Source organism: Podarcis filfolensis (genome assembly GCF_964270895.1).
Source record: "Podarcis filfolensis genome assembly, chromosome: 17".
NCBI classification, from domain to species: domain Eukaryota; kingdom Metazoa; phylum Chordata; class Lepidosauria; order Squamata; family Lacertidae; genus Podarcis; species Podarcis filfolensis.
The window spans coordinates 25,971,074-25,998,968 of record NC_139621.1 but is presented as its reverse complement, the minus strand read 5'-3'; the positions used below and the strand labels follow the sequence as shown (position 1 = coordinate 25,998,968).

The window sequence follows — 27,895 nt, the reverse complement described above, 5'->3', positions numbered from 1 at the left end:
AGGTCTGTTTGTTTTTGCTGTTTATTTTGAGTTTTTGCGGTTCTTTTTTGTTTTGTTTTTGTGACTGTGTGGAACCCAGTTCAGCTACTGATTGATTGTGTGACTGCAGTACATTGTTTATTGCTTTCATTTTATGGATCAGTGGTCTTGTTAGAAAGTAAAACTCATGTTAAATTGCTGTTTTAGGGATTGTTTTTAAAAGTCTGGAATGGATTAATCTATTTCACATTACTTTCTATGGGAAAGCGTGCCTTGGTTTTAGAATGCTTTGGTTTTGGAATGGACTTCCAGACTGGATTAAGTTTGAGAACCAAGGTACTTTTCCACACAAACTTTTCCACCACCCAATGCTGAAGCTCCAAGTGTCAGGAAACATTTTTGTTTTGTTTTTGCACTATACATAGTATGAGAACTTGTAAGCAAAACAGACTTGTCACACAAAAAGATACATTTTATTTCAATTCTCTCTCTAAATACAGTTTGGCAGGATCAATTTTTCACAGGAGCAAATGTATTAAAAAATATTTCATTCCAAAATACTACTCTCTGAGGTAATATTATAGGCACTTTCGAGTAGACATAGTTAGGATTCTGTTGCAAGGCACATATATCTGCCCCCTTTTAAAAAATAAAAATCTTTGATCACTGATCTCGGTCTAAAAATTCTAAGGAAAAAGTAATTACGTAACTGAAACACAAATCTTTTTTTTAAAAAATAACATTAAAAATAAACCATATAAATCAAAATGTCAGTACTGACAAAGAAAAAGACAGACGTGTATTTGAAGTACCGTATTTTTCCGTGTATAAGACTAGGTTTCCCCCCTAAAAAATAATGTCAAAAATTAGGCGGAGTCTTATACATGGGGCCATCTCCCCCCATTTTCTTAAATCTGAGTCCCCCAAAATAGGGGGCCTCTTATACATGGGAGCATCTTATAGACGGAAAAATATGGTAATTTAATGGGCAATTCTAGCCTGGTGTCCTCTGCTGAAATCAATGAGCTTTCATACCAAATGATTCTATGGGGTATTCTTTGGGTTTCGAAAAGTAACAGGATGTAGGATCAAGTTTTCCTTTTGGGGAATGAAGGCCTAACTCATAGCCACCCCAAATCAGTGCAATTTACTTGTTGTATTCACTGGTGCATGGGTTTTAAGGGAACCCAACCCTTGGAAAGTTTGGAACATGGATACCTCAGAAAAGGAAAATGCCAACATGATCTAAGCCAATATGGGGGTTCACAGTGCCACCAAAAGGAGTAAATGTCCTTCTGCAAATTTATGGTGAATTGATTTTTTGAAAAAAGATGTGTTCCACGCTAATCTAGATGCACTTCTTATGAAATACATCTCACTTTAATCACTAGGATTTTCATTCCAAATAAACAAAGTTAAAAATTGGTGCAGTTATTCCTACAAAACGTCATATATTCAGGAAGCTATAGATTAAGAGTATTTTAAACAAGAGCAAGGATTAGTTATCTTGAAACAGCAAGGTAACTGAATATTTATTGAAAGTTCAACGTGACACCATAAACCGTCACAGTTTGGCATTAAACTGACCCATCAGTCTTTCCAACTTGATTGCTAAGGCCATATCACCCTTGATTGCCAGCTTTCCAGACATGAAAGCCAGGGTTGGCTTCAGTTTGCCTGAAAAGAGAAAAAAAAATGGTTTAAAGAACCACAAAAGAGTTGCAAATTGCAGTGCTTTTGCCATGTTTTTCAGTTAAGCAACCTCTCTACTCTTAAGACCAACAATGACATGGATAGCTTTAAATGTGATGTTGCCACTTCCTGTTTTCATAAAAAAGTACAGCATTACAGGTAACTTGTTTAAGGCGTGAACGATATGTCTGCAATTGCGCACAGCGCTGAACCCGGAAGTGACCCAGAAACGTCATAACGACATCACTGAAACGTTTTAATAAAGTTTTGTTCTTAAAAAAGGACTATGCTGAAATGGCAAAGTTAACAGCTGAAACAAGAGAACCTAAAGATGACTGTTTGTGGAGGAATGGAAGCCTTTTTCGGACTACTTAAGGAAATGGTACCGTACAAAGCTCACAAGCAGGATTTGAATTATGAACAATGAGAGACTATAGTATTGTTGTTATGGTATAAGTGATAGAAGGTAGGGTGAGGCAGGAGAGGAAAAAAACCACCATGGAAAATGAGGTGGGGAGTAAAACAGAGAGAGAGAGAGAGAGAGAGAGAGAGAGAGAGAGAGAGAGAATTATTATATATGTTAAACAGCAGAAAATTTAATAAAAATAATTATTTTTTAAGAAAGACATCACTGAAATGTCACTAAAAGGACAGAATGGGGGCGGGGTGGAACAGAGCTTTTTCAATGGGTTTCCGATTTCACGCAAGTGCACAATGACCCGGAACGCAACCCCCGTGCAAACGGGAAGTTGCCTGTATTCTCATTCCAGGTGAGTAAATATAGGGTCACATGCGTGGTGAGGAAGCAAGATCATGCCACACATTGTCCAACAGGCCTCCCCCCCAAAAAAGGCTCTGCACCCCGCAAAAATCGGGGCTTTCCTGCTTTGACCTGAACCCCCCACTGCCAGTTTTTAACTCTGCGAGTAGATCACAGTCTTGCCGCTTTCTGTGCCGCATAGACCTCCCCACACCTCATGGCTTCTTGTGTACTTTTACATGTGAGGAAGCTCCCGTGAGCTCAGTGAAACTTAGTAAACATGCATTTGATTAAATTGCACTGGCCCTGATGATCTGCATCATCCTACCACTTGCTAACTTTACACAGGGGGAAGGGGGTAGCAGGTTTGTTGTAAAATGGTGGTGGTGAAATGGTGAAGAACTTGTTGGCATCCCAAATGTGGAATATTTCCACCAACACTCTTCTCTGCTAGCTCACTTCTAACGCTTCCCGTAAATGGCATCCTATCTACAAGCAGAAAAGAAGGTCCTGGACATATAGGAGACTTTGTTAGCGGCTTCTTCTCAAAGGGTAGAATAAAGAAACTGGAATGAAATACGTAATTCTACACGCTCCTGAAAATTTATCAAATGCAAGCAGCTCTACGAGCAGATACACTTAAGATTAGCAAAAGTCCAATGCAATAGCTGAACACGAATACATTTGGCTAAATGAAAGGAGCGTTTCTCCCAATACCTACCTGAAAACATTTTTACGAAGTCAGTGCTGGACATGCTCATAACCACATCAACTTTTCCTGGTGGTTCTCCGCTTCCTACACTGCCACCTTTGTTCTTAAGATCAATATACCATGTTCCTCCTCCTTCACCTAACACAAGAGTAATGCCAAAATTATGCCACGTAAAATTAGACACATTCATTTCTAAGCTGAACAAATGTCAGATAAGGAGCAAAAGCCAATTAAGTCTTTCCAAGAGTTAATGATCCACTGAAATGAATAACTGGAAGTCCAGTGATTTCAGTGGGTCTTCCCAGAGTATGACTAATGTTGGATACCACCCTTTGAAGTTTAAAATCAGTTTCATTATAATCTTTTACAGTGGTATCTCCGGTTACGAACTTAATTCATTCCAGAGGTCCGTTCTTAACCCAAAACCATTCTTAACCTGAGGCGCACTTTCGCTAATGGGGCCTTCCGTTGCCGCCACGCCACCAGCACACGACTTCCACTTGCATCCCAGGGCAAAGTTCGCTACCAGGAGCATCTACTTCCGGGTTAACGGAGCTAGTTACTCGAAGCGTTCGTAAGGAGGACGGTACGTAACCCGAGCTTCCACTGTAGTGACATTTCTTTCCCTTAATAAAGGCACTATGCTCCCCTATAACTTCCACTGCCAACCCAGCTTATTCTAACCACTAGAGAAAGAGACTGACTGCCACCTTCAAGAACAGTAGCACACCTGGTAGTAAACAAAACTTTTGTCCCATTCATCACAAATGACTTTTGCTCAATTTTGGTGTAATTGCTATTTTGTTGTAACAACCACATCCCTGTTTTTTATGTAGATGCCCAACCTCTTCAATTTGTGTCCATGTGAACATTCACAAATAAAACATACCCGTGTGTGTGTGTTAAGTAGATTGCCATATTTGTCTTTTCAAAATATTTCAGACAGCACCGAGTGTGAATTATTTGAAAACTGCCACCACTATAAAGGTGTTTTGGCATCTTTTCTGCAAAGTCCATGTGCTGGTACTACTGGTATGCAGGCCTCTTGCCTTAGCAGTGATCCTAGGCCCTCCCAACATAATTTCAGGAACTCTTAAACAGGTATAAAGATTCTTACCAGATAATTCAAATCGATAAATTCCTTGGGTGGACTTTACAACTTCGTCACTGATCGCACCTTTTATAATTTTAAAAGTTTCTGCTACAGGCCCCCCTGATTTCTCGGCAGCAAAATGCACATGAAGCTTTCCTCTGTCGGGACCTTCAGGTTTAGTTTTGTCAGGACCTTCATGCTTGGGAAGGTCTTGTTTTTTCCCTTCTCTGAAGGTTGGAGTAGCTCCTGTAGGACCAACATTGACCAATAGAGTCAACAGTTACAATAGTGTGCACTCAGGAACTCATATCAAACAAGGAGAAAAAGGTTGGCGGTCCTGAGCACTACAGCAGGGAAACTACTGGAGCAAGGAGTCATAGCTCGGGGGTAGGGGACATGTTTTTTATGCAGGTCTCACGTTCAATCCACAGCAAAAATGACCAATCAGTGAGCCTTTCCCTTGGAGCCTTTCCCAGTGAGCTAGACTGGTGACTGGGAGCGGCCGCTGAGACCATATAACACCAGTCTTGAAAGATCTACATTGGCTCCCAGTACGTTTCCGAGCACAATTCAAAGTGTTGGTGCTGACCTTTAAAGCCCTAAACGGCCTCGGTCCAGTATATCTGAAGGAGCGTCTCCACCCCCATCGTTCTACCCGGACACTGAGGTCCAGCGCCGAGGGCCTTCTGGCGGTTCCCTCACTGCGAGAAGCCAAGTTACAGAGAACCAGGCAGAGGGCCTTCTCGGTAGTAGCGCCCTCCCTGTGGAACGCCCTCCCACCAGATGTCAAAGAGAACAACAACTACCAGACTTTTAGAAGACGTTTAGGGAAGCTTTTAGTGTTTGATGTATTGCAGTATTTTAATATTTTTTTGGAAGCCGCCCAGAGTGGCTGGGGAAGCCCAGCCAGATGGCTGGGGTATAAATAATAAATAATTACTACTACTACTACTACTACTACTACTACTACTACTACTATGTTTGAATGTGATGGAATTCAAGAGAAGAGACATTTAACATTCACCAGGTGCTATACCAGCTTCACTGGCTCTTGGTGGAGTACAGGATCAGGTTCAAGGTGCTGGTTTTAACCTTTAAAGCCCTATACGGCCTAGGACCCTCGTATCTACGGGACCGCCTCTCCTGGTATGTCCCACGGAGGACCTTACAGTCTTCAAATAAAAACACCTTGGAGATCCCGGGCCACAGGAAGGTTAGGCTGGCCTCAACCAGAACCAAGGCTTTTTTGGCCGGGGCCCCGATTTGGTAGAATTCTCTGTCACAAGAGGTTAGGGCCCTGCGGGACTTGACATCTTTCCACAGGGCCTGCAAGACAAGAGCTGTTCCACCTGGCCTTTGGCTGAGACACAGTCTGACCTCCTCCTTTTGTAATCCCCATAGAACTCTAGCCCAATGGTTGCCATTAATTTGACTCTGAATTGATTTTAGAATGAATTGATTTTAGAATGCATTTCAATTAAATGATTATGATTTTATGTAAACTGTGTTATTTTTACTGTTGTTAGGCGCTCTGAGCCTGGCTTCGGCTGGGGAGGGTGGGATATAAATAAAATGTTATTATTATTTATTATTATTATATTTCCATAGTAACAGAGAATGTTAGATAAGTAAGTTTGGAAATAATTGTCTAGTTAAATATGACCTCCCAGCCTCTTTGTAGGGCTGTCATGTGCCTTGGAATTAAAACAAACAAACAGAAAAGTCTAATGGGGAAGGGGAACATTCGCAATCTTGAAATGAAAGAAAATTGTTATAAAAGTATGGATTTTTAAAAATTGGCATCTGTATTTTTTATGTAGAGCTGTTGCTGCAATTCTAGTTACACAATATGAGTGAAATAGACAACATCTGTGATTCATGAAGCCCTGTCAATTAACAATGGGCACTTCTGTTCTATTTGCTTGGCACGGAAAGGTCTGCAGCCAGGAAAACTGTTCAGGTAAGAGGCTTAGTTCTGGCCTCCGATTTTAGGCCCAACAACATCTGGGTGGGGTGGAGGCAATTATGTGGTTACCTTGTGCTTCCATTTTCATTGCTAGTGTTTCGGGATCCACATCTAAAAAGAAGTCTGGTAGCAAAGGATGACCTAAAAATAGAGTGAAACAATAAATGAAAAAGTCCGTATTTTGTATAGCAGCATAACGCTGTGCTGTGCAGTTAAATAGATGTAAATGAAAGGCTGAGGGCTGAGGGCATCTCCACACCTTAGCTATTGGTGTTTCCTAGCACAACTGAAGCACAAACATGAAGACAGACTTAGGACTTTACATTATACGTAAGACACCAGAGTACACTTATTGGGTCATAAATGGGACATCTGGGAAGACACTCACGGTATTGCAAGCACAAAATACATAGTTTACGGCTATATATTTGTAAACCGGCAAATACGAATGCAATATGCAAGAAAATAAATCTAGATTACCTGGGGCAACCGCATATACATCAAAATTCTGAATTCCTTCTTCTCTCAATAAAGTTTCATCAATGACAAAGTTTCCGGTGAAAGTTTTAGGCTTTGTTAAAATGCAGTATGCGGCATCTGCAAGTATATCTGTTTTCCTGCACTGTTTCTCTACGCCAGCTCCTCCCAGCATATCCATTGCAGAGGTATATATAGCTAAAGACACACACAAAGGAGAGAAGGGATAAGTTAGCAATTATTTTACTGCAGCATGCAAGGGGTGAACTAGATGGCCTATACGGACCCTTCCAAGTGTATGGTTCTAGACCACAGGTTAGCAACCTAAGGCCCATGGAGGCTGTTTAACCGGCCCACAAGCCACCCCCAAACTGAGCCACCTGCTGATCTATAGCACTGTCTACCAACAGCCTTTAGATCAGGGGTCAGCAAACTTTTTCAGCAGGGGGCCGGTCCACTGTCCCTCAGACCTTGTGGGGGCCGGACTATATTTTGAAGAAAAAAATATGAACTAATTCCTATGCCCCACAAATAACCCAGATGTGCATTTTAAATAAAAGCACACATTCTACTCATGTAAAAACACCAGGCAGGCCCCACAAATAACCCAGAGATGCATTTTAAATAAAAGGACACGTTCTACTCATGTAAAAACATGCTGATTCCCAGACTGTCCGCAGGCCGGATTCAGAAGGCGATTGGGCCGGATCTGGCCTCCGGGCCTTAGTTTGCCTACCCATGCTTTAGATATCTGAGGTGGTGGAAGGATCGGTAAAGATTTAAAGTTTATAAAATCTTGAAGTCTAGCCATTGCAGATAATGGGCCAGAAATGTTTAATATTCCATGGAACCGTCACATTCTCTCTCTCTGACCTTGTTCACACATAATGCTAAGCCAAACAACTACTAAACAAGAACCAGCAGTTGTTCAGTTACAGAGAGCCAATATTGTGGTTGCTTCACTCCTCCTCTGATACGGCTGCTAGTGGCACTACCTGGAGCCAAGCCATGTGCAAATGCAGACACATAGCAGCCACAATTTTCACTCAAAAGCTTGGGACGCAGGTTAAACCACAGAGCTTAGGGCTTGCCTATCAGAAGGTCGGCAGTTCAAATCCCCGCAACGGGGTGAGCTCCCGTTGCTCGGTCCCAGCTCCTGCCAAACTAGCAGTTTGAAAGCAAGTTAAAGTACAAGTAGATAAGTAGGTACCACTCTGGCAGGAAGGTATCTGGAGTTTCAATGCACTGCTCTGGTTCACCAGAAGTGGCTTAGTCATGCTGGCCACATGACCTGGAAGCTGGACGCTGGATCCCTCGGCCAATAAAGCGAGATGAGCGCCGCAACCCCAGAGTCAGCCACGACTGGACCTAATGGTCAGGGGTCCCTTTACCTTTACCTCTTTACTCAAAACCTTACAGTACTTGTTCTCACTAAGCCATAGTTTGGCTTAGCATTAGGCGTGATCCAGCACACACACACTGTTCTCTTTACATATGTATTAACTGGGCTGCAGATTAGGTTTTCGTGGTATGAGCAAACTGAAACTATGAAGCAAAATATGAATTTCTGATAATACCAAGCATAAAAATTATCCCCACACCACCCATAGCAGACTTCTGTCTGAATTTACATAAGAATTATGAAAGCACACTCTGCTGAACATAGGGACATTATATTCACACAAAAATGTCACCCCAGGGAAATTATAAGGAAAGGTAATCTTCCTGCGACTGCTTTGGTCCCTCTCCACCTGATCCTGATGGCAGATGTGTAAATTTCCCCAGTTAAGTGTTAAAATAATGGGCTAGTTAAGAGTAGTAACACAAACTCAGATCTGTTCTTCTGGTTCTGTAATAATACAACTTCTTAGGTTTTTCACAATATAGTTAACAAAATTAGATTCAGGTATGATGCAGTGGTAAAGTACATCTGTTAAGCAAAAAAGATGAACTCCTTACCAAATGGGTATACTGTGCATATAGGGGACACAGATGGCGCTGTGGTCTAAACCACTGAGCCTCTTGGGTATGCCAAGAGGTCGGCGGTTCAAATTCCCACAACGGAGTGAGCTCCCGTTGCTCTGTCCCAGCTCCTGCCAACCTAGCAGTTTGAAAGCACACCAGTGCAAGTAGATAAACAGATACCGCTGTGGCGGGAAGGTAAATGGCATTTCTGTGCACTCTGGTTTCCATCACGGTGTTCCGCTGCACCAGAAGCAGTTTAGTCGTGCTGGCCACATGACCTGGAAAGCTGTCTGTGGACAAACACTGGCTCCCTCGGCCTGAAGCGAGATGAGCGCCGTAACCCCATAGTTGCCTTTGACTGGACTTAACTGTCCAGGGGTCCTTTACCTTTTACTGCGCATATACTGTTAACCTATGGCTTTGATCCTATGTGCGCTTAGTTGAGAGTAGTGTTAGTATTGTAATGTCTCATTCTCACATTGCATAATGTTGTGGGTTGCCTTTAATTACTTAATTGATGTATGAGTATGGGAACTATTTAAAAGTCTCGTCCCTCTCTCTGCTCTTTCTGCTCCAGAAGATGGATGTGAGAGTCGTCTTGTTGTTTTGTTATTTGCTTTATAAATAAAACCTTTGATGTTACTATTCCAACCACAGTTGCTTCGCTGCATTCTGCTGTAAAGGACCGAGTTTACTATCTGCAAATGGGCGTTTAATGCTCACAGGTAGGTTCCACTGGAATCGATGGAATATGTTCCCAAGTAAACATGCATAGAATTGGGTTGCATCTCAAATATTTTGAAAAAGGTTAATTTCAGTGCATCAGCTTTCCAGTGTCAGATGGGAGGAGATCAAGCCAGAGCAGCGGTTCTCAAACTTTCTAACCCCAGAACCCAGCTGGGAGGGTTGAAAATTACTAAGTCCCACCTGTCACAAAATGGCGGTGCAGGGGCAGATTCACTGTTTGAGAAACACTGTCAAAAACCATGTAAATGATGATGATGATAATAATAATAATAATAATAATAATAATAATAATAATAATAATACATATGCTTCAGAAGTCTTGAATATTGAAGGGAAACTGTGTATACACTTGAAGCAAATGCAAGACATCATATTCTCTGAACACATTGAAACAAGAATTAAGCTCAGTCAACCCATCAAAAACATTATATATTTTTAAAAGATATATAAACCTGTTTGAGGCCATAATGCATTGACTGCAACTTCTCCTCTAAATTCCTCTGCCATTCCCAGCACGCACATGGACATTCCATATTTAGAAATTGTGTAAGCTAGAATAAGATGGAAAACTAGAGTTAGACATCAAAAATGTTTCCTCCTATATGCAGTATGAATTGTTCATATTTCAGAGGGAAACTCTTATAGTGGGTAGAGGATTGCCAAGAAAGAGACAGGCATTTGGTTGGCTATTAGGGGAAACAGAATGCTGATGTAGAGCAAGGTTTCCATTATGTTCTTATCTAAATTATGGTTGTTTTTTCCAAACAGTTTCACAATCTGAATGTTGTAAACAGATCAATTATCTCATAGTCCGACAATGCATTGTGTGAAAAGGACAATGGGACACCTTGCGTCAAAGAACATCACGGAAACCCTGGTTTTGTAAGTGGTGTTAGAAGATTGTCGCTAATATCTGGGCTTGATGTACAACGAGGGAGAAGGGGCTGTAAGCTTAGCAGAATAGTGCATTTTTCGCATGCAGAAGGCTCTTATTTAAAAGGATCAGGCAGCAGGTTGTTATAAGAATTTTAAGGTCTCAAATACAGAATAAATATTCATAAATGCACACATATCTAAATATATGAACCATGTGTCTGAAATAGTATGGGAGAGCAATCCTGGAGCCATTTTGACTCTTGCAATGACCTCAAATATTCCTCTGCAGTAAGGGAGGCAAATGGGAAAAGCCTTCCCATTGTCTTTTTGCTTGCAAATCCTGTCTTCAGGGCATTTTTGTGTATGAATAGGGTGAGCCTGTGACCTGGATTCAGGAACTAAAGTATTAACCATCACAAAAGAATGGCCAGACTGCCCAGGTAATGCAATCAGTGACCATTATCCTAGCAGACAGGATTTCTGCTGTAGGCCGCCTCCTCTGCTGTAAGATCACCTCCTTCTGTGACGTATGTATGATGTTTTAGGGGGGGTGGTCTTTGGCTACAGGGTGGGCAATTTCAAAAGTCTATATAAGGGCTTGCACACCATTGTTCAGAGTTCTCCTCCCTCCTGCGTGTGGTGAGTGAGGACCCTGTTGCAACAGTTAATTTCCTTTAATAAAGCTCAGGCATACTAGCCAAGCCGCTTTGCTTCTCAATATACTGTGGTTGGCCTCTGTTTTCTTCTACCGATAGGGAACCCATTTAAGGACTCTATATATGGGCTCCGGAATACCCCATAAGGGAAAGGGAGCAATTTTTTTCTTATAACGGTAGAAGGGAAAGATCTGCCCAAGGCCTAGGGAAGCTGCTGCCAGTTAGAACTGACATTACTAGGTGAAATGGACAAATACATCAGATAGCTTCCTTCGTCTCCCTCACCCCAATGAGAATCTCTTTCCTACCTTTGTATCTAATGCATGATCTCTCCTCCCCCCCCCCCGCCCTCCCTTATCTCACATTTCTGCCTCTTTTCATGTATTGATAGCAACAGCCCTCCTATATTAAGGAGCTGAGAAACTGCTTTCTGAAGTGGCTTAAATCAGATTAAAAATTAAAAATAAACACAGGAACCACTTGAGTGCCAAGGGCCACCGGTTGGCCATTCCTGTTGCACATGAGCACCTGATTGAGAAATAAAGCTTGCCCCCTGACATCCAACCATGACCTAGGAATTATTTCTGCAGAACGGCATGCAGTTAATGGGACGCACCTTCTGTGGCACTGCATGCCTCATGTTTCCCCCTGTTAGGCTGGGTGGGGGGGACATGTTTCTCCAGCTCAGTCCAAAAAAGGAATGCAAGGTGTCACTATATTAGAACTGGACGCAGGTGGCGCTGTGGGTTAAACCACAGAGCCTAGGACTTGCCAATCAGAAGGTCGCGGTTCGCATCCCCACGATGGGGTGAGCTCCCGTTGCTCAGTCCCTGCTCCTGCCAACCTAGCAGTTCGAAAGCACGTCAAAGTGCAATAGATAATTAGGTACCGCTCCAGCAGGAAGGTAAATGGCGTTTCCGTGTGCTGCTCTGGTTCGCAAGAAGCGGCTTAGTCATGCTGGCCACATGACCCGGAAGCTGTACACTGGCTCCCTCAAGCCAATAAAGCGAGATAAGTGCCGCAACCCCAGAGTCGGTCACGACTGGACCTAATGGTCAGGGGTCCCTTTACCTTTTTAAGGACTATTTGGGGATTAAGTAGAGAAGCTGCTGATGTGAACACAAGGTGCAACGATTTAAAGATTATTTCCCCACAAATTTTCAGGATGCAAGTACAGTGTTACCTTGGTTCTCAAACGCCTTGGCACTCAAAACACCTTGGAACCCAAACACTGCAAACCCGGAAGTAAGCGTTCTGGTTTGCGAACCTTTTTCGGAAGCTGAACATGCTCCGTTTTGAGTGCCACACTTCCGTTTTGAGTGTTACACTGAGGTCTGTCTGTTTTTGCTATTTATTTTGCATTTCTGCGGCTTTCTTGTTTTGTTTTTGTGGTTGTGTGGAACCCAGTTCCGCTACTGATTGATTGATTGTGTGACTCCAGTACATTGTTTATTGCTTTCATTTCATGGATCAATGGTCTCGTTGGATAGTAAAATTCATGTTAAATTGCTGTTTTAGGGGTTGTTTTTAAAAGTCTGGAATGGATTAATCCGTTTTGCATTACTTTCAATGGGAAAGCGCATCTTAGTTTTGGAATGTTTTGGTTTTGGAATGGACTTCTGGAATGGATTAAGTTTGAGAACCAAGGTACCATTGTAGAGGAAAAGAAGGGGTAGAAGAGAGACAGCCTTTACACTTCCTTGAGTTTGGAAGAATTTCAAAAAAAAATGAGCATTTAAAACTATACTTACCACAGTGATTTTTGAACCAGATAGGGTTTAGGTTAATCGGTGGGCTAATATTGAGGATATGGCCAATCTTACTCTTTTTCAAATAAGGGAGGCATATTTTAGATCTGGAGAAGCAAATAAACACAAGGGAATAGAATCAGATTTGCTTGTACTTATATCATGAGCTCTGGTCAGATTTTGGTTTTCATGTGTGTTTCTCTCTCTCTCTCTCTCTCTCTCACACACACACACACACACACACACACACACACACTGGCCCTTTCATATACAGTCTGGGACTTACAGAAGGCATAATTTTTTATTACGTTTCCATCCCACTTATGAATTAAATTAAATAATAAAATAATAAATAAATAAAACACCCAGAAGTCAATCACTATGAAGGTTATTAGTAAGAGAGGTGGGTGTGTTTAAACTCTCTGCTATTAAACCCAATGGGATTTCAAAAGGGCATAACTTTGGGCTCAATAATTCTCTTTAGAAATAATGTTTTTTTTAAAAAAAAAAGTAATGTAAAAAGCGGGGGTGTGGAAGCGTCATACACATTTCTGAGCCATGTACCGAGATAAAGCATCTGGCTGCAACCCAGTTAATGGCTGAATTCTGTTTGACTTCTGAGGTACGACTGTATATGAGTGTCATGCTGTCTGATTGCTCCAGCTTCACTTTTCGCTTGGTGAGAACAAGATCAACAAACCAGGAAGCCTCAGTCTCATGCTACATCCAAACCAGCGATTGTGGTTTATTGTGCCCCAACAATGCAAACGTGATCACTACCCAACTTGAAGCCATGGTTTGCCATCGGTTTGCTGATTGTGACTTCTTAGAGAGCAACCAGCCACAATCTCTGGTTCAGACTTTATGCAAAGCCACAGCTTCTTGCTTTGTTTACGTCACTTACACCTGGAGAGCTGCAAAGCAGAAGTGGCCAGGCAGCGAGCATCACAGCATGTTGCTCTTTCCAGATAAACCACAAAAAGCTTGAAGTCCTGGCTTATTGTTATGTGAAAATGCAGCCACAATCAAAACAGTATCAAATTGCTCTCTTTGGAAAGGCACTTCTCTCAATAACTCAAATAGCTATTTTCCTCATTTAACGTATTGCAGAATTAAGAGCAAAAAAACCCCAAGATGTTCTCCATAAATGAGAATAATCAAAACTGCCTGCATATATTGGTCAGAGATAATGCTACTAAGCAAATAATATATGGAGAAAAATGTCTCTTCCACCAAGAAACCAGTGGACCCAATACATCTGAAACATCTGTTATACTGTCAAAGGCATTTGCTTTACTGGAGAATTTTGCATGAAGTTCTCTTTTAAAGAAATACATGTTTACAGCTATAAAGGCACATTTTAATGAAACGTAATTAAAAAGCGGAGCAGGGTTAGTAAAAGATATGCCCTGAGCTTCTAAGCTTTCTAGTCAACCAATGAATTTAAGCCATGAGTGATCTTAATAATTAAAGGTGTCAAGGCACAGCTCTAGGGCAAGAGTAATAAGACACAAGAGTTTGCTGAGGACTGCTTCAATGGAATGTTTCAAGATTGAGAAGGCTCTATTTTCTGAGAAAATTCTCACAAAAGGAATACGGAAATTCATGGATCAAGTTCTCCATTAAGCATGTCAGTTTTGGATGCCAGTTAAAACTGCCAGATATAGCCTCATGAAACAAACAGTGTCTACATGGCTACATTTCCCCACAACCAGCTACCTACTTCTCAGTAATTTCGATTTCCTTAGGGTGGAAATGCTTTTTATCTCTGCAGATGGCAGAACAAACAAAAGTAGTTCTATAGGAGCTACAGGAATGCCTTTACAGACAACCCTTAGGCAAGTATTTTCAAGTTCATAAATGCTCTTGAGCCAGCAGCACACTGCAGAAGCAGTTTACAATGCAGTGATAATGATGAAATGTATTTAGAAACCGATATAGAATTAAGAACATAAAACAGTATTAAAAATGTCAGAGATCAGAAATGAACAGGAGGCACTGAACATTCGACTGAACAATATGGCTGTTGCACGCTTAGCTTCTCTGCACAAGGGATTCAGACAGGTGGGTGGCCACACCCATCTTTCAATCATGTGACACCATAATTGCATTGTGTGACTGCCAAGTGGGTGCCCCCCCACCTGCCAAATTGGGCTTGCAACGTCAATCCTGATAAGGATCTAGCCTAGGAAGCCAAAAGGGGTTCTCTATCCCTGGTTCCGAAAGCATAACCTGGAAGTAGACCAAGCACCACAACAGAGGCCTTGGGACAAGAAGGCTGTTCCCTCTAAAATGTTTAGAAGTCCTGGTATGAGAGTTTACCCTCTGTTCCCTCTCACTGTCAATAATGCCAGGCAGTAGCAGTATAATCTCCATTAACATCCAAGGGCTAAAAGGAATAGAGACACAGCTTCCTAACCCCTTTACCCAGGGACAGTCAATGTGGCGGCCTCCAGACGTTCTGGACTAAAACTCCCATCATCCCCAACCATGCGCCATGCTGGCTGCGGCTGATGGGATTTGTATTAGAGTACAGCACCTGGAGTGCAATACGTTGGCTACCTGTGCCTTTCCTCTTCTGCAATAACAAAACTGGTAGCCCAACCTGATGCTCCAGAGATGAGCACCTTTTTCAGTAGCAGCATCCCAGTGCTTGTGCGAGGAGGAGGGGGAACCTTGCTGCTTGCCCCAGTTCAGTTGGACTTGGTCACAGTGATAAGACTCTTAGGATACTGATGTTCCGTTCCACCTTAAAACAGATGTGTGGATTGTTGTATGTCGCATGTCTGTTTACACTCCAGCACAGCTTGCTGGGAACTTCCGTTTGTGTGCATAGCTATTGCTTTTGCTGCTTGCTCTTGGACATGAAAGGGAGAAGACATGTTTGTCCTGATATACGCTGAATAAACTGCCTGTAAACATGCTCTCACGGCCGTCTCTTGCCACTTCTGTCTGCGCAGTGTTATTTACTCTGCTGATTAGAGTGTGCTCCAGCTTCTGAAGCTGCAGGTTGCTGTTTCATGCTGAGCCAAGGACAGGAGATCGCTAGGCTACCGGCTGGTGGGCTGGAGCCAGCTGGGGGTTTGCAAATTGTCCCCGTTCCCTTGGAAGCATCCCAACAAAGACAACTACGATCAGGAGCAAAGGAGACACAGAGAGAGCCTCAAGAGCAGCAAGGACACTGGGAAGGTAAATAAGTGTAAGGTGGGGCTCAACAGAAAGTATTAAATATCTAGTTGGATCTGAAGCAGACGCTAATTATACAACTAGCAAAACCGTCATCATCGTGACAGATGGGTGTCTGTGGAGGAAGGTCTTGCACTGGTGCGAAATAAATAATACAGTGGTGCCTCGCAAGACGAAATTAATCCGTTCCGCGAGTCTCTTCGTCTTGCGGTTTTTTCGTCTTGCGAAGCACAGCTATTAGCGGCTTAGCGGCTTTAAGAAAAAGGAAACAAACTTGCAAGAACTTGCAAGACGTTTCGTCTTGCGAAGCAAGCTCATAGGGAGAATTGTCTAGCGAAGCGACGCAAAAACCGAAAAACCCTTTCGTCTTGCGCGTTTTTCGTTTTGCGAGGCATTCGTCTTGCGGGGCACCACTGTAATAATAATATGCAAATGTACACACTGTTCCCCTTCTCATTGTGCAGAGCTCTGCTCACTGCAATTATGTCTCCAACTGAGCACTTTGTCATTTCTCCCTGGGAAGAAAAGTAACCATCCATGTTTTTTTTTAAAATGCAAGACAGTATACAAGAGGGTACTTGGGGACACTGTGTGGTAGTGACTAGTAGTCATTGCCCCTGGCGACCCCAGCTATTGAGAAGCCAGTCTGATCCTATCTGCACAGGTGCCACCAGGGTTCTGCTTCTTGGCCACTGTGGAGTGTGACAAGATTGTTGAGAACTTGCATATGATGGGAATGTAAAAAGGTGAAATGCTTCTGGGAGGTGATATATAATGAGTTGAAAAAAATGTTGAAATATGCATTTATAAAGAAACCAGAAGCATTTCTCTTGGGTATTGTTAGAAACGATATAAATAGAAAGGAATGTAAGCTTTTTCTATGTGCAGTAACAGCAGCAAGAATACTATTGGCCCAAAAATGGAAGCAAGAAGAATTACCAACGATGGAAGAATGGAGGATGAAATTAATGGACTATGCGGAACTTGATAAACTAATGGGAAGGATCCGAAACCAGCAGGACCAGAAGTTTACCAAGGACTGGAGTAAATTTACGGATTATTTGAAAAGTATTTGTGACGACCAGACGACATTTGTAGGTTTGCAAGAAGTTCTGTGAGGAATAATATTAGAAATATTGCAAAAATGGAGAAGGAGACATGATATGTTAAGAGATGTAAAGGCAATATTAAGTTAGGAAATGCGTAAGAAGTGATTAAGACGGAGGATTATCAGAGGTGCTGATGGAAGTCCAATAAGAATGTATTTGTGATAAATTGTGTGGTATGTTTTATAATTTTGTATGTTAAAAACCAATAAAAATATTTTTTTTAAAAAAGAACTTGCATACGAAAGAGCATTTAAATTAAAGGGGTGAGACAAAGACACTAACTGCTCTCATATCCACTATGGTAGCACTCTTTGAATATCCTTTTCCTTCTCTTACCGGCTAACGCGCAAACATTCTGAGCTCGGCAAAGCGAAAGAAAAAGAGGAACATTTTACGGTGCCAAATTGTGTCTGTCAGCTGAGCATTGCCTAAGAAAGGCCTGTGTTACTGGATATACGGCAGTTATCAAAAGACAGCGGGTGGGGCTGCTGAAAGGCTCGACTTGCGCAAGGTCCCCTCTTACTGCACAAGCTTCTGTGCTGCTCCCACTGAGCCAAGGGAACAGCAGCAGGCCTAGGAATGCGTTTTCTGCACAAGCCCAAGGAAAAGAGCAAGGCAGAAGGAAGATCAACAAATGAAGCAAGACAAAGAAGATAAGAAAAATATCCTCTAAGACTGCAATTACCCAATCATGGAGTATGACCTCTGTACTAGAAACTGATAATTTCCACAGTACAGTGGTACCTCAGGTTACATACGCTTCAGGTTACAGACTCCGCTAACCCAGAAATAGTACCTCGGGTTAAGAACTTTGCTTCGGGATGAGAACAGAAATCGTGCTCCGGCAGCGCAGCGGTAGCAGGAGGCCCCATTAGCTAAAGTGGTGCTTCAGGTTAAGAACAGTTTCAGGTTAAGAACGGACCTCCGGATCGAATTAAGTACTTAACCCGAGGTACCACTGTATATCTTTGAAAGTAATCACTGCCTTTTATTTTATTTATTTTTTAAAAAAAATCAAGCAAATTTCTACACTTCATGGTGGGTACGGAAGAGAAATGAGAGGAGTTTCAGCAAATGGCAAAAAAAAAAAAAAACTAGACAAATTTGTATAGGTAAGGCTTTTTACTCCTAATGCCTCCAAGACCACCAGGTACAAGCCATACCTTGGAAGTCGAACGCCTTGCCAGGCAAACATTTTGGTTCCCAGAAGTCACAAACCTGCAAGTGAGTGTTCTGGTTTGCGAACGTTCTTTGGAACCCGAATGTCCATCAGGTCTTCTGATTGGCTGCAGGAGCTTCCTGCAGCCAATTGGAAGCCGCGCTTTGGTTTCCGAATGTTTTGGAATCCGAACTTCTGGTTCGGATTCCGTTTGACTTCCGAGGTACCACTGTACTGTTGTTCCTAGTCGCCACATTCTGACTTCTAATTACCCATGCAGAATTTAGCTGGATTCGTTATAAGAATTTAAGGTCTCAAATATATAAAATAAATGGTCATAAATGTACCAGGCAAACATATATATAAATATATAAACCACATGTCTGAAAACAGTTCAGGAAATCAGTCCTGAAACCATTTTGATTCTCCCCAATTGACTTCAAATGTTTCGAAATGGGAAAACCTCCCCATTGTCTCTTTGCTCACAAATCCTGTCTAAAGGGCGTATCTGTGTATGAATAGGGTGAACCTATGACCTGGATTCAGGAACTGAGTATTTACCATCACAAAAGAGTAGCCAGACTGCCCAGGTAAAAGTAATCAGTGACCATTATAAGATACCCTGGCAAACAGGAATCTGCTATAGACCGCCTCCTTCTGTGATGTATGTATGATGTTTCAGGGGGGTGGTCTTAGGCTACAGGGTGGGCAATTTCAAAAGTCTATATAAGAGCTTGCACATCAATGTTCTGGGTCCCTCCTCCCTCCTGGTTGTGAGCACCCTGTTGCAACAGTTACGGTAATAAAGATCAGGCTTACTAGCTACTTTGCTTCTCAATATTCTCTGGTTGGCCTCTGTTATTTTCTCCTACCGATAGGAAACCTACATAAGAACTCTACACGGACTCTTGGGTACTTCATTAGGGAAAAAGAGTGTTTTTTCTTATAACGATTATCAAATTCAGAATCTTTCTCTCTAAAAGGTCAACAGACTCTAAAGCATCCAGGATTGTATTTTGCCCATAATGTCTCCAATTTGGAATTACTGAGTATACAGAGCTATTTTTAAAGATTCGATACCCACAAACACTTACGTGAGGTAGGTTCCTCTTGTGTTGGCACTCATCATTAGGTCCACTTTTTTTGTAGGCGTATCCAGTGTGCCAGTTAAAGAGATAGCACTTGCATTGTTGACAAGAACATCTATCCCTGATTGTTAAAAATAAGACATTTACGCATCATAAAAGTCAACCATTTAAAACAACATGCTAATTATTACACAAGGATTAGCCACTTTGAAGGTTGGGGTTTAAAAAAAACATTCAAGCAGGTATATAACCTTTTACAAAATAATTATTTAACACAATTGTTTTGTTATTGAATTAAAAAAAAACTTTTAAACTGTGTAATTAGTGATTACTACACTCAACATGGGACACGGGTGGCGCTGTGGTCTAAAGCACAGAGCCTAGGGTTTGCTGATCAGAAGGTCGGTGGTTTGAATCCCCGCAACAGGGTGAGCCCCCATTGTTCGGTCCCAGCTCCTGCCAACCTAGCAGTTCGAAAGAACGTCAAAGTGCAAGTAGATAAATAGGCACCGCTCTGGCGGGAAGGTAAACGGCATTTCTGTGAGCTGCTCTGGTTCGCCAGAAGCGGCTTAGTCATGCTGGCCACATGACCCGGAAGCTGTCTGCGGACAAACTCCAGCTCCCTCGGCCTATGTGAGCTAGTGTGGTGTAGTGGTTAAGAGCGGTAGTCTCGTAATCTGGGGAACTGGGTTCACGTCTCCGTTCCTCCACATGCAACTGCTGGGTGACCTTGGGCCAGTCACACTTCTTTGAAGTCTCTCAGCCCCACTCACCTCACAGAGTGTTTGTTGTGGGGGAGGAAGGGAAAGGAGAATGTTAGCCGCTTTGAGACTCCTTAAAGGGAGTGAAAGGCGGGATATCAAATCCAAACTCCTCTTCTTCTATAGCGCAAGATGAGCACTGCAACCCCAGAGTCGTTTGCGACTGGACCTAACGGCCAGGGGTACCTTTACCTTTACACTCAACGTAAGCTGCAGAATTTAATTTACCTCCAAATTTCTGGACAGCCTGATCCACTGCATCGACAATTTGCTCTTCTTCTCTGACATTGACAATGCATGCTAAGGCCTTTCCTCCAGCTGCTTCAACTGCAAAAGAAGAGCATCACTTAAGTCAAAGAATAGCATACACGAACTAAATACAAGAATACTTCTTTTTAAATATTCTGTTGGGAGCAGTCCAAAGTGGCTGGGGAAACCCAGCCAGATGGGCGGGGTATAATTTATTATTATTATTATTATTATTATTATTATTATTATTATTATTACTCTCTGCACGTGAACAGGGCCATGGGTGGGAACTGGCACCAGAAATATCCATGGCAAGGTTAGTTACTGGATGCAGCTCTCCAAGGTTGCAGCAGATGGTGGCACTCAGATCATAATCTATGCACCTCGCTCTTTCAAGCTTACTTTCTTCTGCAGCAGTGTAGATAGTTCCTGGAAGTGTGCGATGCGGCACTCCAGTCTTGGCAGCTATCACAATATTTGCCCCATCCTTGGCTGCCTTCAAGGCTATCGCTTTTCCAATCCCACGGCTTGCACCTGTGATAAAGAGAGTGCATCCTGCCAACCTCCTAAAAATAAATGATAAGACAAACAGTTATCTTTTAACTACTGGGGTTAAATAGAAGAAAATGCAGGATTAGAATCACCTGAAATTGGCAAAGACCTGAAATTCAGTGGAAAACATGCTCTTAAATTTTATTAACTAGAAACCACAAATAACATGACTATAGCTTTATAATTTACCAAGGCTGGATCTAAAGGTAAAGGTAAAGGGACCCCTGACCGTTAGGTCCAGTCGTGGACGACTCTGGGGTTGCGGCGCTCATCTCGCTTTACTGGCCGAGGGAACCGGCGTACGGCTTCTGGGTCATGTGGTCAGCATGAATAAGCCGCTTCTGGCGAACCAGAGCAGCACACGGAAACGCTGTTTACCTTCCTGCCGGAGCGGTACCTATTTATCTACTTGCACTTTGATGTGCTTTCGAACTGCTAGGTTCGTAGGAGCAGGGACCGAGCAACAGGAGCTCACCCCGTCGTGGGGATTCGAACCACCAGCCTTCTGATTGGCAAGCCCTAGGCTCTGTGGCTTAGATCACAGCGCCACCTGCATCCCGGGCTGGATCTACACAGCTATAAAAAAAAGCTACAGGGGGGAAAAACATTCTAAAAGCTCACAATGAAAATTATCACTGACTTTGGATTTCAGCTCTACAGAGCCACCTGGTGACACTGTTATAACGTTATAAATCGACTAGTGTAGCTGAGTCCCCAGTGCATTCTATTTTGCATACATTGACTCAACTTGCATAACTGAGTTTATACAATTTGTTTTAACTGCTGCATGGTAAGAAAATGATGACACTGTAGCCCACAAGTCACTTCCAATTTCCAATACTATTCCGATCTTACCCCTACTCTGTACTTTTCTCAATGTCACCAAGTGCAGGAATGCCACCAGGTACCTCCTCTTCTGGCAACTGAACTTCATCCCAACTATGGCATCTAAGGCTCACACACAAAGCGATGAAGCTGCCTTAAACCAAGTTAGACCATTGGCCCATCAAGGTCAGTCATGTCCCTTCATGAAGATGCCAGGGACTGAAACTAGGATCTTCTGCAAGCAAAGCATGAGCTCTACCCAGTGGCGGAGGAAGGGGGGGTACAGGGGTGTGGTCCGTCCCGGGTGTCATCACTGAGGGGGGAGGGTTTTTTAAATGGGCTCACAGAACTTTTTAGGAGTGATGTGGTAGTTTAGGCCTGCAGGTTCCATGCTACCTGAAACAGCAGTGTGGGACTTGCGTCTGTCTGCTGCCTCTCCCTCAGCAGCCCTACAGCTGAGTGGGAGGCGTTGGAGAGGCTCCAAGCGTCGCAGAGGCTTGCCCCACCCCCATGGGCATATTGCCCCGCCCCCATGGGAGCGGATCGCACACACCCCGGCTGCAGGACATACCCCCACACCAGGCATCCAAGTGGCTAGCTACGCCACTGGCTCTACCACTGCGCCATTGTCATCTTCAGACAAGTAGAATGCCTATGGTTGCCTGACCCACATGTGAAATGAAGCAAACTTTCTGTTGTTATTATTATTCACAAATCAGAAAACACATACAGTGGTACCTCGGGTTACATACGCTTCAGGTTACACACTCCGCTAACCCAGAAATAGTGCTTCAGGTTAAGAACTTTGCTTCAGGATAAGAACAGAAATTGGGCTCCAGCGGTGCAGCAGCAGCAGCAGGAGGCACCATTAGCTAAAGTGGCGCTTCAGGTTAAGAACAGTTTCAGGTTAAGAACAGACCTCCGGAACGAATTACGTACTTAACCCGAGGTACCACTGTACTTCTTTCAGCTCCTGGAAATAACAACCGAATCATGAATGAAAGATTAAAAGAAAGCTGCAACCCTGAGCATGATCACTTGAAAGCAACCTCCATCAAAATCAGCTGGATTTATTTCAGAGAACATATACTTGGGATGAGAGCATTAACATGAAACATTACCACTGTCTCAGAAATCTAACGTGTGGCAAAGCTCCCAACTGCAAAAGTGTATTTTGTCCCTTCTGTGCAATCTCAATATTTTTTCTGGTGCCTCCACTTTGACTCATAGTGTGACGGCATTTGTTCATTCCATCCAATGCCTTCCAGACACAATACAAACTGTTTAACACCTCTTTAAAGCAGCAGCTCTGTCAATATATAGAGGCAATGGGGTTATTCAATTAGAGTTCTTACCATGTTGGAGTTACAGTGGTGCCTCGCAAGACGAAATTAATTCGTTCCGCGAGTCTTTTCGTCTTGCGATGTTTTTCATCTTGCGAAGCACAGTCCGTCGCAACTGCGCCTCTTCAAGCGGCTTTAAGAAAAAAGCGAACAAACTCGCAAGACGTTTTCGTCTTGCGAAGCAAGCCCATAGGGAAAATCGTCTAGCGAAGCAACGCAAAAACCGAAAAACCCTTTCGTCTTGCGCGTTTTTCGTTTTGCGAGGCATTCGTCTTGCGGGGCACCACTGTATTTAATTTCCATTACCTTGGATGCACAGCAATTCATTTCCCCATTTGTCTGAACTGGGGGTCTAATTGATTCCAGTGCCCTTTCAGTGAAACCCTCCCATTAACACACACACACACAAAATGGGGTGGGAAGTTAAAACACCACAGGACCTCCCACCCTTTTATTAGGGGAGAATAAATGTAACACAACATGAGAGAGGGAGGCAATTGACCTTCCAAGTAATTAACTTATTTCTTACGTATTCACTTGACAGAGCAGAACCAAAAATTGGTAAATGGTCTGAGAAAATTAGTCTCATCCTTACTGCATGTCTCCAAACTGAAGTAATTTTTTTATCTCTGTTTTTGGTATGTAGCAATCCAGAAGCCCAGCAATGGGAGCAGGCATTAACAGATTTAATTTGCCTGTTGAAATTCTACTGGCAGCTCAGTCTGGATTCTGCAACCATACAGCTGCAACAGTAGGGCTACTTGTAACAATTTGCAACGTGGACAAAGCAAGCCACAACAGGATTCAACCTGTGTTCCGCACAAAATTCACTCGTAATCTTTATGAATGTAGATCACTTGAACTGATAACTGCCGCTCTTCTTTGAAAAATAAATCCTACGCAGCAAGCTCTTTCAGTCAATAAGGCCACATACTTCCCAACTGCTCCATCTTCTCACACTTTTTGCAAGCTGGAATCTTTATAGTCCAAGTGAGGGCAAGACTCCTTATGCCAGGGATAGGCAAAATGGTGCCCTCCAGATATTGTTGGACTATAACACTCATCATCCCTGGCCATTGGGCCATGCTGAGCAGAGCAGATGGGATTTGAAGCCCATCATAATTGAGGGGGACAGACCAGAATGGGGAATGCTACCGCTGCATTGTTGAATTTTTCACTTGTACCACACACATTTACACACAGCAGTAGGCAAACAGGCTGCAAAGATTAAATTCTGCAAATCTTTTTCTTATGTACCGCATAACACATCTGTAGGATAACTACTGTGAAATCTGAAATAGCTATGTGTCATGTGCTTAGAACTCTTAAGTAAAATGAGTGCTACAGTGGACTTGTTATACTTCATAAGGAAGCTCACATAGATAAGAGAAAAATCAATTCCTTAATCACAGAAGAAGAAGAAGAAGAAGAAGAAGAAGAAGAAGAAGAAGAGGTGCATGGTTCTCAATAATTTCAAATAAACACTTCAAGAAGGGGAAATAAAGTACAGTGGTACCTCTACTTACAAACGCGATCCGTTTTGGGGTGCTGTTCGCACCCTGAAAAGTCTGTAAGTAGAGTGCCGCTACTGCATGTGCGCAAAGCGCGATAGAGCGCTTCTGCGCATGTGCAAAGCGCAATCGCTTCTGCACGTGTGGTGAACCCGGAAGTAAACACATTCACCACATTTGTAACCTGAAAAGCCGCAACATGAAGCAAACGTAACACGAGGTATGACTGTAGTTTCTCATAAAAACTGCTTGGGACAATTTTTTTGCAACAATACACCTAAATAGTGACACTTTACATTGTTGCATGTGGCATGTTACTTAAATGAGATGGTGCAACACAAACTATGCACAATGTTCTAAATACAATTATACCGTAGATTTATATAAATGCAAGACAACACTTGCTGTTTTAGCAATAGCCTCTTTCTTAATCACCCCTAGTACAAGAACACGCCTTTCCACCAGTGGTGTCGACTGTTTGGTTACGCTGCCCACCAAAAACCTCAAAATCTCTTTTCCGATTCAGGTTCTGACTGCATCAGTATACATGTGAACAAGTGATTTGTTTATTTATTGCCCCATGCACTCCTTTAGATTTAACCGAACCTGAATGGCTGACTTGCTTTCCAGTTTGGAGAAACCACTTCAAACCTCTCCACCACTTCTGGAAAATCCACCACTGCAAATAGTACTACTGTATGTCATCTTACTAACATTTGGCTACCTGCGCAACTATGAAAGGTTTGCATTGCTGTTTGCAGTATGGAAGCAAAGAGGATGGCATGCTGCTGACGAAGGTTAGGCACACATGGTCAGGCACACATTACAGACAGAGGTCACCTACTTGGCTCTGCGTCCTCTCTCTCTCTTTCCTCCCCAAGAGGAGCCAGGGTAAGCTGCCGCTGGTTTAGCAGTTGTCAAGTTTTGAGCCTCTGCGCCCCCCCCCCCCATGTCTTTCAACAACGGCTTGACCTGCAGGTCCAGGACCATCTGTTTTGCCCCATCTCCGACCTGACCAGCCCAGCTGTGGAAATGCCGATTTGGGGTTGCCACCTTTGATCTGGCAAAATACTGGGCAGGGCAAGTTGGTGGAGGGTATTATATTTTTTTTCCCATTTCTGGGAAAGCTCAGTCAGTACAGCACTAGACTCTTAATCTCAGGGTTATGGGTTTGCGCTCCACATTGGGCAAAAGATTCCTGCATTGCTAAATGACCCTTGTGCTCCCTTTCAATTTTATGAGTCATGACAATCAATTGCAGCCTAACAGGATGGCCCGCTCTAGAATTTGTCGCACACATCCATGAATTTGCGCACCTGTTCAATGCATGACCTTTCACACACATGCATTTGGAGAAGATCCCTAACTTTGCAAAGAGAGAGAGAAAGAGAGAAAAAAGACCTGCAATACAGGACAAAGCTGCCATCAATACAGGACGCAGCATTTTGCATTGAAATACGGGGCAAATCCTGCATTACACAGGACAGGCTGGGGGGGGGGGCGACCCTAACTGGGGGCGACCTACTCGCGACAGCGCGCGGCGGGAGGAGAGCGGGAGCCCCTCGCAGCTTACCCTGTGTTGGGCAGCATGGCCGGGTCCGGAGGAGGAGCGGGAGGGGGGGTCCTCTGGGCAGGTGGCAAGTAGCAGAGCCCAGGCCCGGGCGGGACTGCGCCTTGGTGCCTCGCACGGCCGCTCAGGGGGCGCAGCGCCTCGCTCGGAACGCTCAGCGGCGGAGCAAAGGGCGCAACAATCAATCTTGCCAGCTCACTCCGCCCCTCCCTTGTTCCGCGCCCGTTCTAGGACGCCTCGAATCCGCTCTCTATGGTCCCCTCTCTCTTCCGCGAGACGGCGCGCCCGACCGGAAGCCCACCCCTTCGCGGCTTCCGGCTCTTTTTCGGCGCTGCCATAGCAACCACGCCACGCTCTTGTTTGCGGCCTGAGGGCTCTGTGTTTGAGTGACAGAGAGAGAGAGAAAGAGAGAGAGAGAAATGAATTTCGCTTTTCCTGACCTAGTGACCCGTTAGAGTCGGCGCTCTTGCGCCCCCCTACCCTACCCTACCCCACACCCCGCAACCGCCATGGACGGACTCTCCGCGCGCCCCTCCCGCTTCCCTTTCCCTCCGAAATGGAGGCAGTGATAGATTTTACTTTCTTGGGCTCCATGATCACTGCAAATAGTGACAGCAGCCACGAAAATTAAAAGACGCCTGCTTCTTGGGAGAAAAGCAATGGCAAACCTAGACAGCATCTTAAAAAGCTGAGACATCACCTTGCCAATAAAGGTCCGTATAGCAAAAGCTATGGTTTTTCCCAGTAGTGATGTATGGAAGTGAGAGGTGGACCATAAAGAAGGCCGATCGCCGAAGAATTGATGCTTTTGAATTATGGTGCTGGAGGAGACTCTTGAGAGTCCCATGGACTGCAAGAAGATCAAACGTATCCATTCTTAAGGAAATCAGCCCTGAGTGCTCACTGGAAGGACAGATCCTGAAGCTGAGACTCCAATACTTTGGCCACCTCATGAGAAGAGAAGACTCCCTGGAAAAGACCCTGATGTTGGGAAAGATTGAGGACACAAGGACACAAGGAGAAGGGGACGACAGAGGACGAGATGGTTGGACAGTGTTCTTGAAGCTACCAGCATGAGTTTGACCAAACTGCAGGAGGCAGTGGAAGACAGGAGTGCCTGGCGTGCTCTGGTCCATGGGGTCATGAAGAATCGGACATGACTAAATAACTAAAGAACAACAACAGTGTCGGGCGGAGGAAGGGGGGGTCAGGCAGGTGGGCCTCGGGGCCCCGGTTGGCGTCGTGTCTGTGGATATTTCAGTGCCGGATTTACGTATAAGCTAAACAAGCTATAGCTTAGGGCCCCACTCTCTTGGGCCCCCCTAAAAAAATTAAAGGAAAAAAACAACCTGGGTGTACATTTCCAAAATATCAGATAAAAAACAAATAAAATAAAACCTACATACAGCAACAGTGTTTTGTGTTGTGTAGGCTCCTATGATGTAAGTAATGGGCCCCGCCTGCTAGCCTGCTCCCTAAAATATCACTGGTTTGCTCATTTCTATATGTAGGGTGCCTACATTCTGCTATTTATAATTATTAGTAGTTTGCATTATATATTTACACCTATTATTATTTTATGTTATAACAAGTTTTTAGAGTCTTTGTAAACTGTGTTTCTAAAGGAACTTTTGTTATTGCCAAATGCCAATGTGTTTGCATTATGAAGTTTGTTATGAGTAAAAAAATCATTTTAAGTTAGAGCTTAATAATTATTTCACTATTAATATACTTCTTAATTGCATTTCAGTTCAACAATTACTTTGATAAATATTTTGTTATGTGCAAATGGCTTTAGATACCTATTAGGTCCACAAATTACCATATTGCATATATTCAACACAAAAAACAGCAACAATTTGTCGTTGACA

The 27,895-nt window shown here is 43.3% G+C and overlaps 1 protein-coding gene across 1 annotated transcript; it reads right to left on the bottom strand.

Moving 5' to 3' along the window:
• Nucleotides 1-430: 430 nt before the first annotated feature.
• On the bottom strand, nucleotides 431-26,334 carry HSDL2 (hydroxysteroid dehydrogenase like 2). The gene is made up of 11 exons (XM_083593657.1): nucleotides 26,028-26,334; nucleotides 20,626-20,789; nucleotides 20,203-20,301; nucleotides 19,220-19,334; nucleotides 12,675-12,778; nucleotides 9,844-9,942; nucleotides 6,683-6,877; nucleotides 6,272-6,343; nucleotides 4,261-4,482; nucleotides 3,153-3,281; nucleotides 431-1,656 (listed from the first exon to the last, which is right to left on the bottom strand). Exons 1-11 carry the CDS (start codon nucleotides 26,042-26,044, stop codon nucleotides 1,544-1,546), a joined length of 1,329 nt encoding a protein of 442 aa, XP_083449783.1. The 5' UTR covers nucleotides 26,045-26,334; the 3' UTR covers nucleotides 431-1,543.
• Nucleotides 26,335-27,895: the final 1,561 nt, after the last annotated feature.